This window comes from Pygoscelis adeliae, unplaced genomic scaffold (assembly GCF_000699105.1).
Source record: "Pygoscelis adeliae isolate BGI_AS28 unplaced genomic scaffold, ASM69910v1 Scaffold129, whole genome shotgun sequence".
Classification (NCBI taxonomy): domain Eukaryota; kingdom Metazoa; phylum Chordata; class Aves; order Sphenisciformes; family Spheniscidae; genus Pygoscelis; species Pygoscelis adeliae.
The window spans coordinates 138,588-150,216 of record NW_008825431.1 but is presented as its reverse complement, the minus strand read 5'-3'; the positions used below and the strand labels follow the sequence as shown (position 1 = coordinate 150,216).

At 46.7% G+C, this 11,629-nt stretch overlaps 1 protein-coding gene across 1 annotated transcript in view; it reads right to left on the bottom strand.

The window, feature by feature from the left end:
• Positions 1–209: 209 nt before the first annotated feature.
• The window catches only part of STRIP2 (striatin interacting protein 2), a 23,556-nt gene continuing 12,136 nt past the window's right edge, over positions 210–11,629 (bottom strand). Inside the window, exons 17-21 of the mRNA XM_009331012.1 lie at positions 10,545–10,645; positions 8,382–8,448; positions 4,833–4,937; positions 4,208–4,412; positions 210–2,017 (exon numbers count right to left, since the gene is read on the bottom strand). Coding sequence (XP_009329287.1) covers positions 1,767–2,017; positions 4,208–4,412; positions 4,833–4,937; positions 8,382–8,448; positions 10,545–10,645 — 729 coding nt within the window. The 3' untranslated portion in view covers positions 210–1,766. The remainder of the gene's footprint in view (positions 2,018–4,207; positions 4,413–4,832; positions 4,938–8,381; positions 8,449–10,544; positions 10,646–11,629) is intronic.

Below are 11,629 nucleotides of genomic sequence, written 5' to 3'. Positions count from 1 at the left end.
CCCCTCCTTACTTCACCGAGAATTGAGAATTCTACCATTTCATGGTCGCTAAGCCCAAGACGGCCTCCGACCACCACATCTCCCACCAGTCCTTCTCTGTTTGTAAACAGGAGGTCGAGCGAGGCACCTCCCCTGGTAGGCTCACTTACCAGCTGTGTCAGGAAGTTGTCTTCCACACACTCCAGGAACCTTGTGTGGTAAAACTTGTGGTTTTATCACTTGTGTGCTTGATATATCAATAACAGTATGGCCTAAGTGCTTGCCTGCGCTATATTAACACATGCTTCTTTGACAAAAGCCGAACTCCTGGTTTCGTGGCCGGGGAGAGGTTAGATCCAGGATTCCCTGTGCTGGACTGGTAAAATTTTTTAGAGAAAGATTATAGTTTACAGGCTCTGTCATAATACTTAAGAAAGTACTGTGAAGCCCAGCCTGCCTTTTCACTGCGGCCCTCAGGCAGGGCCGTTGGCAGAGGAGAAGGGACTGTCAGCCTGCACGGTACCAAGGGCTGAGATTCATTCGTCGCGTCAGCCCACAGCTCCAACCAGACACGAAGGTTTCCAGCCAGCCTTCAGCTGCCATCCTCATGCAACGCAGGTTTACCCAAGTGTAGCGTTTGTATGGACCTTCTAGAAAGTTTACAGCTCATTCTGAAAGCTAAGGACCACAGTGTCTGCTTTTTTCCTCGTATGGTGGCAGTAAACTGTTACGCAAAGCACTTTTCCTCCCTGCTTTAAGACTTGGTGCAAACATTCCTCCAAATAACCGAAAATCTGTGTAAAAATTAGATTATTTAATGTGGCATTTATTGTCTCCTCCAGGGTTAGAAGGGCTAAAGAGCAATGAAGAAAGCTATCTGGAAACCTAACGTTGCAGTAATTATCCTTCAAAAACAATCAGGTGGAGAGAAATGTGGCAATCGACCTCCTCTACAGCTCTAAACACTGCACACTTACTGATCATTTTACTCTAATACAAATGGTAAGTGAACGGAGTGGTGGAGGAAAGTGGAGCGGTGAAAAGGTAATGGGATTACTATCCCTGGTGAACGATGCAAAAATTGTCAGTTGTGGAAGCAAGCCTCTGTAAGTCGGGCTGTGTAATCCCAGCAGCAGCAATGCCAGCCCAGGGACAAGAAGTAATGTCATCTCCTTTGGCCAAGTCAACCTGTCACCTCTGATTGAGACTGTCACAGACAGTGCCACCTATTTCTTACTTTCAGCTTCATTAGGGAAGCAGGGCAGCTTGTCCGTGGCAGTGGGGTGTTTGCAGTACGTTATCAGACAGCCATAAGTGAATAAATGATAACAAACGAGGCACAGCGTGGGGCATCCGGGAGAGATGAAAACCCTTCACAGTTGAGATACTCTTACAACAAACTTACATGCGTGAACCAAGCTAAGAGACAGACCTGGACTCTGAGCTCTCGTACACTGGGGTCAATCTCCAGTAAAGACCAGATAAGCCCACTCTTGACACTGCCACTAGCGTGACACTGGAACATGGTCCGTGGCCTCTCTGCAGGTCTGTTGATACTGAATGGTCTCGAAGAAGTCACAGGAAAGGGATGACCTCCAAAAAGATGGCAGTTGCATACTCGGGGGTGTCTGGGTAGACACAAAGAGGCTTGGTCTCTTTGGAAAGATGGTAATTTTTTTCCAGCTGTGCTTAAGAACACCCAGGTCCAAAATAATCTTCCTTTCCTCAGCCTGTAGCACCTTGAGTCCTTACTGAGGTGGGACTGGGGGCAGGTGAAGGTGTCGCTCTCACTGGTAGTGCAGCAGCTCCTCCCAGCGAATGGGCTGGGAAAACACCTCCCGCTCCAGCCAGAGTTCGTAGGAGTAGTGGAAATCCTCGGGGAGCTCCAGCCGCTGTCCCAGCACGCTCTGCAGGCAGTTGTCCACCGGCGCAAACTCTGAGTCTTGAGGTTTGTCGTATCTCCGGCTGTTGAAGGCTTCGATGTTGGCTCTCAGGGTGCATTCTTCAGCCTGGAAATCCCATGGTCTAGCATCGATATCTACATTGAAGAAGAAACAAGACCAAAGTATTGTGGAAAAAATAACTCTGATAAGGTTTGGGCAAAAGAAAGGATGAAGATTTTACAGCAACCACGGGCCTGAATTGACCAGAGTATTAGCCAGTCACTTATTCCTAATTATTGTTCCTAATCAATTCCCATTACCTATACATTTTAATTTAAGGTATTTAAATGAAATATGTTAAAATAACTTGTAAATTAAGCAGAGTCAGAAAACTTCCTATAGAAATGCCATTATTTCTGCTCTGTAGTGTGCTTAAAGGACTCTATAATTACCAAGCTCCTGCTTTTTTCAGAAAGGCCCCATCACTTTTACTGAAAATCTCCAGGGATGTCTGAAGCAGAGATCAAGATTTAATGCATATAGCTAAAAAACCTGGCGAGCTTGTTATGAGCTACTGAAAACAAAGTGTATTTTTTAAATTTGGACAAATTTAACTATGAATGATGTTGAAAATCTAATAACTGGCTGTAATAACCACGATATTTTAAACATGTAATATTACGTAAACATGTAACGTGAAAAAAAAATAGTATTTTGAAAGTTGGTCTTCATGAGCTCTAAATCTACATGAAATAGTCACTCACTCCATAAAGGTTCAGTAAATTCATTGGCAAAGCTCAGCAGTGCTCAAGGGAGGGAAAGGTCCGAGCTGAGTATGAACCCAGATATACAAAGATAAAAATAAACACTCCAGGAAAATCCCTTCCAGATCGTGTCTCCAAAAGCCAAGTGCTTCCCTGGCAAACTGTCCAGGTCAAGATGCAGTCCCTGCTAAGTAGTGAATTGTGCAATCGAGCGTTGCGTTATGTTGCTGATTAACTCTTTTTGTGGGAAGTGGGACACACACAACAATTTATCCTTTGCATCTGTCTTAAAATTGCGTTACTCTCACTATCGCCACGTACATTCAGTTGTTATGGCAAACCCTTGCTCCAGGGCAGGGGACGTAGGTAGTCGTCTTCTCCTGCTGTTTTGGAGCATGTAGTGCTCAAGCTATTTAAGTCACCCAAGGCAGGCAGTATCCCATAGCTGTATCCCGCTAGTGGCATAAAGAAGCCCTGCTGCCATATTCAATCCCACAGGGAGCAATCAGCATGCTGAGAAAGGCAGTGACAGGATGGAAATCCCCGTAAAAGAAAGGAAGTCCCCAGACTTCCAGCCTTCCTGCTCTTTGGTTTTGGGGGGAACTCCACCAGCCCTAAAGTGAAATTAAAAATAGCGAGTGTAGTTTTTGGTTCTTCTGAATTAGTGTCATAGCGGTATCATGACTATCAAAAGCACAAGTCTTCAAAAAATAGATTATATCTTTTACAGTTGAAGTTGAACACCCCAACATAATTATAATGCCTTTCTCCCTTGTAAAAACAGTTAAGATGTTAGGCTTTTACTTCTTGCCCTGTTTTCTTTTGAAACAGGAATGCTACCCCATTTTTCTACTTAATCCTCACTAAGAAGAAGATACATGCAGAGCAAAAATTCAGGACCGTGCTAATACGGCAAAAAGAGATTTTAATACTTTCTCTTCTTGTCCTAAGCTTGGGTCAGTCGTTGCAGCAACTGGGTGTTCTTACAAGAGGGTAAGAGTATGTGGTCTGATGCATCCCATGGATTAATACATGAGGAATATCAGAAACTTCATGACGTTCCTCAAAAAAAATACATATTTAGACTACACAAGAGCTGTTTAAACAGACCGGCATATCTAGTCTGTGCTTCAGCTTAAGGATTCAGAGTATCCACACTGCCGGGTTGTAACAGCTGTTGTTTCTCAGGTGTGAGCCGCAGAGCTATCAGTCAGATTTTCACTCCACGACCATCCTAAGCACGCAGATTTGGTGTGGATACCAGGACAGCTTAATGGCTCGATGGCGAAAGTGATTTGGGAATGTAAAACTGCAGGCCTGGGCTTGGTGGAAACACTTGTCTTGGAGACCCGAGCTGACCACGTCCCATCCTGATCTCATTATTCCCACCTTTCCTCACACAATCAATTTGTTCCCTCCTGATGGTGCTGAAGAGAGCCTTAAAGCTTCTGAAAAAATCCCCAATAGTGACCCCAACAAGTTTATGGGATCCTAATAGGTCATAGGAGAAAACATGTCAAAACCCCTGCGTGCCAATTTCAACTGCGCACACAGAGAGGATGCTTCCCTGGCGCTACTCACCGTTGCCGTAAGCCCAGTCATCGTTCATGCGGTGCCGCACCTTCTGGTAAATGGCAGACATGGTTTTCATGTTGCTCTTTCTCCACTGGCGCCCCAGGTATTTGGTCTGGATTTTCAACAGTTTGAGGACATACAGCTGCATCATGGCCTGCTTCACCTTCAGAGCTCGTTTCAGTATTGGGGCCGACTTAAAGACTACCAGCATCTGCCAGGGAATCAAGGCAAATTAATGCAATGCATTCAGGAAAGCAACACGAGTACTGTCTGCGCAGCTTTGGGCACTACCACCTGGGCCGTGTACGGTGCAAACCCCAAGCAGGTAGAACAGGAGTGTTCAACATAGCCAACACTTGCTGCAGGGGGCTTGAGGGTCATAGAAATAAGTATTATTTGAAGAAGAAAAAGTATTTCTGCATTTAAGGCTCAATCTGTGAAAGAAAAACGGGCAGCTTATGAAGCAGCAGAAGCCCCAGCACTGCCAGGAGAAACTCTCACCAGGCACTGCCAGAAGAACCTCTCAGAAGGAAGGCTGGGCTGAAGCCGTGCAGCGTAGAGCCGGGGAGACGCTCGAGGTGCAACGCTGGCAGCCCACGGCAGGTCTCGGGGAGACGGGACATCACCTTACCATCGTCCTCGAGTGTTTCCACTTGGTCAGCTTGTTGAGGATCCTCAGCAGGTTAATGCAGGAGAATAAATTTCTCCAGCAGAACTGGTTGTTGTCTCCGGCTTCCTGCAAAGCAGAGAAGGAAAAGCGTAACCCTAACGGCAGCATTTGACGGCACCGCCACCGAGAGATCCTTGTGCAGAAAGTCTTTTTTTTTTTACTGTCTGCACAAGTCTTATTTTCGATGGAGAGTGAGCAGCGGAGCTACCTCCTCACTTGGGTTGTCATCATGCTGCTGAGACACCAACAGATTCCGGGGAAAACCGTTCTGAAAGACTCAGATGTAATCAGCATTTTAATTTACATTTAGGTTTAGAGTAAGAACTAAGATAAATCACATTATCCTGTCATGGGAAATATATATTGTGGTAGATTTGTATTAGTTGTTTACACTCAGAGAGCAAATTACAGCCTAGTGATCACCACTGCTTAGAAAACAGTTTTTGTTAATTATATAAATTAATTAATAAATTACCACGTGCTTAGAGGACATATTACAGATAAATAAAAGGAAATCACATAACAACACAGGATGACAAACAGCAGCATTTGTATCAGGAGGACAAGACTTTCCTGTAACAAAGCTCCCCTCCAGCTTAAGTGCAGCTGATACGTTATTTTATGTGTTAGCTAAGTAAGCACCCCCAGCTCCAGCTTGCGTAAATACTGCCTGTGGCACATTTGAGCAGTAATTCCTCCACTACAGTAACTTGCTTTATGTTTGAACAGCACTGAGCACAGCAGAAGTGTCCCACAAATAACCTATTTGGGGACGAGAGCGGAAACAAGTCCTGCTTTATTTATAAGCCACTTACAGCAAGCTACTGCCTTAAGAAATGGCAAAAACCGCAGCCTGGTGCACGATCCAGGTTCTGGGCATCCTCGGGAGGAGTTTGGGGACGACCCCAGGGAGGCCCTTCTGTCAGAGTGTCTAATTCAGCTTTGACATTAGATTTACCCAAGAAAATCCCGCCAGCATAATGCCTTTGTTCTTAAAAGCAAGCACCAAACCTATCATTTCAGTAAACTGGTAAAATGCTATTGTACGTATAATTTTGAGAGGCCGACGAGAAAGTGCTTCTGACTTACTTTATTTAATTCTGAGATTTAGTAAAAGCCACTCTGAGCAAATGCACTTTTCTGCCAGTAGAGGCTACGTCCGTGCTGGAGGCTCCTGCGCACGCAGCGGAGCTCGCACAGCAGAGCGCAGAGGCGGGATGTCACCGAGATGTCACCGAGGCGCTCGCGGATGCTGCGTGCAGCTCTGGGGGTACCAGCTCAGGAGCAGTGCCCGTGCAGTTTCATATCGGTGCCCAGTCCTAATCTGCTCCCTCTGCACCGAGTAGTTTTTCCGAAAAGACCCAGGTAGAATAAGCTAATACGCATTTCATAGGCAGATGGATTTATTTTTGTCACTGATCTGGTGTTGTCTGTATAGCATCAAGTAAGTGAGAGTCTTTCCATCAGATTTACGGAAGGAGGGAACAGGCCGAACAGACTTTAATCCCGCTTTTACCCCATCTCCTGTTACCTTCCCCATGGCACCACAACACGGTGCAGCAGGGTCCTCTGCAGCCCCCTCCCCAAACACGGGGAGCTGGAGGGGAGCGACAGCCCCGTGACAGGAGAGGGGAGATGGGGACTGGCAAGGAATCGAAGAGCCCGTCCCACAACAGGATGGATGAAGCCCCCGCTACCTCGCCGGGACTGCAGCCACTCCTGATTTACACCATGTGGAGACAGCAGTTACCCTTTTGCCAAAGGGTCCCTCCCCTGGAGACAGCGCTGCTGAACTCGTCCTGCTTTTCCATGGAAGTAAACCAAACACACACGGTCCTGTGTTCAACCCACTGAATGCATAATCATCTGTTATATCTGCTAAGAAATGCGTTACGGCTGGGATGTTAAAATCAGTGCAAAAAAAAAAAAAAAGCTAAAACAACACATAAAATGTTGGCTGAAGAAACATAAATACGTGCAAAAATGTATGCCTCTGAAGTACCAGGGCATGTTTAATTCCTATTAAATCCTTATATTCATGGGTATCCTCCCAAGGACAAACACAGATGGTGAGATTCAAGTTGGTTTCTGCATATTTTCTAATTTAATTAGTCTCCCGTGCGGCTAACATCCGCGTCTGCTGGAGGAAAGCGATGAGGCACTGTCGTTTAATGCAACACCTCCCAAACTGGGGAGCAGACCCTACTGGGAGAGGGTAACTGGGAATATTTTCCCTAAAGAAGTTCAATCTTCTCCTATAGCCGTCAAGCTTAGCGTGAGCGTAAGGATTAGCATGAGCCATCGGGAGCGCTCAGCGATGTGTCGCTAGATGTCCCCATCGGGCCAGGATACGGTCGGTGGGAGCCTGGCGGGGCTGGACGGGCACCGAGCCTGCCCAGGACACCCGGCCTTCAGCAAGTAGCCCATGGACCAGCACAAAACAGGGGACTGATAAGGAGGGAGGTAATGTCCAGGAGCTGTCACCCCGAGCAGGCACCCAAAAGGAGGCAAGAAGTGCTGGCGGAAAGGCACGTGCGACAGCGGTGGAGGACCAAGCCAGCATGCCAGCCACGCGTGACGATCCCACACCCACCCCCACGCGCTCCACAGTAGGTTTTTATATAAATTTGATCTGGCGTAATCAACTCATGGCAGGAATTTGCATCGCAGTGGCACATCAGAAATGCTGTGGCTACGGATCCAATAAAAACAGTTTGGCTGTCCTGGCTGGCCACAGCCTTGGAGAGATTTGTGAGCAACTTTGGCTCGTAGAAACCAGGGAAAATCGTTCCCTTTATTTTAATCATTTTAACCTTTACACAGCTAAGGAAAACACCATAGGCTTAAGATTTTAGCAGCCAGGCAAGATGAGATCATCCCTGCCCAGACTGGTTTTGGTCAGGCTCCTTCTTAATTATTCCTGCATCATTTAGGGTCTCCCTCCGATCCCCCTCCCTGTTAACCCCAAAGCTTGTCCCTGCTCTGTGCTGTCTGAGTCCAACCTACTCTGCATTTGAATTATTGCAGTTATAAACCTGCCAGCATTAATGTCTCATCTGTAGTCCGTATGTTCACACAGCCCATCGCGCTGGCCGGTCTCCATAATACTTAGGCTCCTCTCTGTAGGGAATTTGGTTCATTCCTTAATCTGCTGGCATCTTGCGAAACGTGAGTGCTCAGAGCAATTTAAACCTGGGAGGCAACGGCCTCTGGGCAAATCCTTTTTAAAAGCAGGCTCTCTCGTTTGGAGAAGCAAAAGGGAAAACTCTAAACCCAACTATTTTTGTGAGGTGCACAATGCCAGCAGTGCCTCCTCCCCACCTCCCCCTAGCTGATAGCAAGTCAGAATAGCGATGGGAGGAATTTTCAAGTCTGGAGGAGAAAAAAACGTCTAATTTTGGAAAGGTTGGGGGTACAGAAAAAGAAGACAGAAAAAAGAAAACAAAAATCCTTCTTCACCCTCTCGCATACAGCAATATCGGTTACAAGGACCCTTTCTGTGCTGCTTACCAGGCTTTCTGCAGTGAGCTCGGGCAAATCATAGACTGTACAATGTGGATAATCCAGGACGGAGATGCTGAGGAAGACAGGAAAGAAGGGACTCATTAAGAACCAGGTAAATATGAAAGCAACGTTTTAAGATTATCTATGTGATTATGCCCAAAAATCTGTAACTTCTTCCTTCCCTGTGCCTGGGGTTTGAATTGCAATGGCAGCGCTGCCTTATGCAGCAAGTAGTTTGGATGGGTAGCAATCCCGTCTCCAGCAAGCCACGTTGGGCACACGAACCAGCCCGCAGCCGGTGCCGCGCGGACATGCCTCCCTCCTGCATTTCCGACTGCACAGACGGCATCCAAATGGGCTCCCAGCCGCACCGCTGCCTCACGTCTCAGCTTAATGGAGCACGTCGATTCCTCTTGGCTCCGAAGCGCATCTTGAGTGCGTTAATAAGGACTCAAAGGATTTGGATCCATTAAGACATGACAGATTAGTTATTCATATGCATATTTAAAAAAAGGGAAAAAAAACCTCCAAAACAGATCATAGGTTAAAACGGAGACATCTGATTACCAGCAAGAAAATTCACAACGAGGGCATCAGGTCTTTCGAAGCCCTCCAGGCCTATTGCCTTTGTAAAAGTAGCCAAAAAAAAAAAAGAAAAAAGAAAAGTGTGTATATATGTATAAAATGTGTGGATACATACATGCCCACGCACTGATGCTATCTGTGCCCTGAGACATGCACCATTCTAAAAGGAAGCGTGCACTATCACACAGCTTCAGTTCTTGTGTTCCCTCTTGTTTGCTATTTTTTGTTTTTAAATTCAGCAGCTGAGCAACAAGCTGATTTGTAATGATCACTGCGTCAGAGGCAATCCAGGATGAGACCCAAGGTCGGGAGATCCCCTAAACCAGGCTTCGTTTAAAGCATTTGGCCCAGGAAGGGCTTGTCTGACCACAAGGACAGATGCTCCTCGCTGGCTCCTACCCATCATAACCCTAAAACTGGAAGTGCCGTGCAGATACAAGCAAGAGAGCTCAGAGGGAGCCAGCTCAGGAACAGGAGCCCCATGGCTCATTTGCCACAAGTCATCATTGTACTGGCATCACTTCTGATATTTCCCGTTGCAGCATCACTGGAGTCGGGTCCATATGTCTGAACGTGACAAAATCCCGCAATCCTTTTTGCAGGGCAGTGCCCGACGTTGTTCGCCACTATCTGACAAACCGGTACCCTGGGCTGGGCTGAAGAGCTAAGCCTCCCTGGATCAGAGCATCCAGCTGCAAACCCCACTTCATATCCTGCCTCTGAAACCTCCATCAGAAAGCAGAGGGGGGAGCCAAGTGCTCCTGGCCTACGTTTCCTCGTCACTTATGTGCCTTTAAAGCACAGGACCAAAAGTGGAAATGTTTATCAGCAAGAGAATTAATGTATTACTTTCTATTTTTCCATGCGTGCTTTCTCACACATACACAACCATACCGGCAGGAGACAGACCAGCTTACACACGTGGCTCGAGAGCAATAAAAAGAGCATCAAAAAGCAACAAAAAGGATCTTTTCATCATTCCAACAGCAACATCCCCTGCGGTGTTCCCCTCCAAACGGGGAAATCCTACCCAGTCCTACTGAGTTGTGAGAGAGTTGTGCTCTTTCAGTTCTTAAGCTAACTTGCGGTAGCCCAGCCAGTCCCTATACAGACTCAAAACGGGGCTAGTGTCTTTCTCAAATCAGAAGTAGAAGGCAGTGACAACTATGCAAAACCTGAAGAAGTCAGAAAAGCTGAATTAAAGCTACAAAAAATGGAAAAGACCTAGAAGACTCTACCCCATCTAGCCTTTTTGAAGCTGTGACCCACAGATGCCCGGTGGCACTGGACTGCTTTCCAGGAGCCCACGTAAAGATGAGAACAAGCCTACTGTCAGCAAGGGAGACAGGTCTACGTGTATTTTAGTAGTCCAGTGAGAGACTGGAAGTCCCCATGCGGTCCTCCTCGTTAAGCAGAAGGGATTTGCTCCCCTCCAGCGTATTCCTGTAGTGGAGAGCATACTGCCCCAACGCCTTGCTAGGGTCTAGAGGTCACTCGGTCCCACCACATATTCACGTGTTAGGGTTCCTCATGCACAAAGCCTCCCTGCTCTATCATCTCTCTCTTCCCCAGAAGTGGCTGTACCTGTTTTTGGCAGTGATATAAGACATGATGTTTTGGTTGAAGAACTTCAGGATCAGCGGGATGCAGTTGGCAAACACCAAATGTTGGGACACGTACTCAAACTGAGGAAGAGAAGTGAAATGGGTCAACGTTAGCTGGAACAACTGGGAGCATCACCTGGGAATGGAAACCCATTTCCAGCCAAAAGCAAAGAATTCTTGATGGTTTGCTCTAGACATCTCGCAGACCATCTTCCCCTTGCAGAAGTCTGCTGTATGAGGCTTGCATCATATACAGCAACTCCCACCAGCTGGAAAACTCTATTTGCCATAGAGTGGACACACAAGCTTTATGGCAGTTTTTTAGGAATAGCTGCACCTAATGACTGCAGTGTAGCTTTAAGATAAAAATCTGTGGCAAAACAGTATATGGGGAAGAGGGACAGAAGAGATGTAGCTATTACATGAGAAAATACAATAATTCCTATTGCTGTCACACACTAACCCCAGTCCCTTTTCAAATTTTGACTGAAAAAATTACCCTTACCTTCATGCATGCTTTTAATTTCTCTCCCCCTCTAAACATTAAATGGTCTGGGTATGTACGGCTGCATAATACAAATCTCTACTGTCCTCTAAAGAGACAGACACAAATAACAGCAATAGCCTAGCCTAGCCTATCCCATCCTTTCCTCTCACTAACCTGTAATCAACATCCCAAATTTGAGAGCGAAGAAACAGTTTGTTCCTACATGTCTCATCTCAGCCTGGTACAAGCTGTCAACACTCGGTATGCCACCGACGACACACTGCCGCCGTTATTTGCGAGTGAGTAATCGGTAGTCCCCGCTAGCTGGGATCCGAGATGCTCTCACTGCTTTGAAATGCAGCTGCCGGGAACTAGTATGTTATATAGGATCGGACCAAAGATAATGCTAACTTGCTGAACTGCAATAATTTGATGGCGTTTCTCTGTTGGCATAAGAAACACCAGATCTTGACAGAACTGGGACAAAAAACCCATGATCTGTGTTGGTGTGCAGGTCTGTGCAGTTGCTGCCTCACCGATGCGGCAGCTGGCGGGTGCCGGGTGAACCCCCGCGGGGC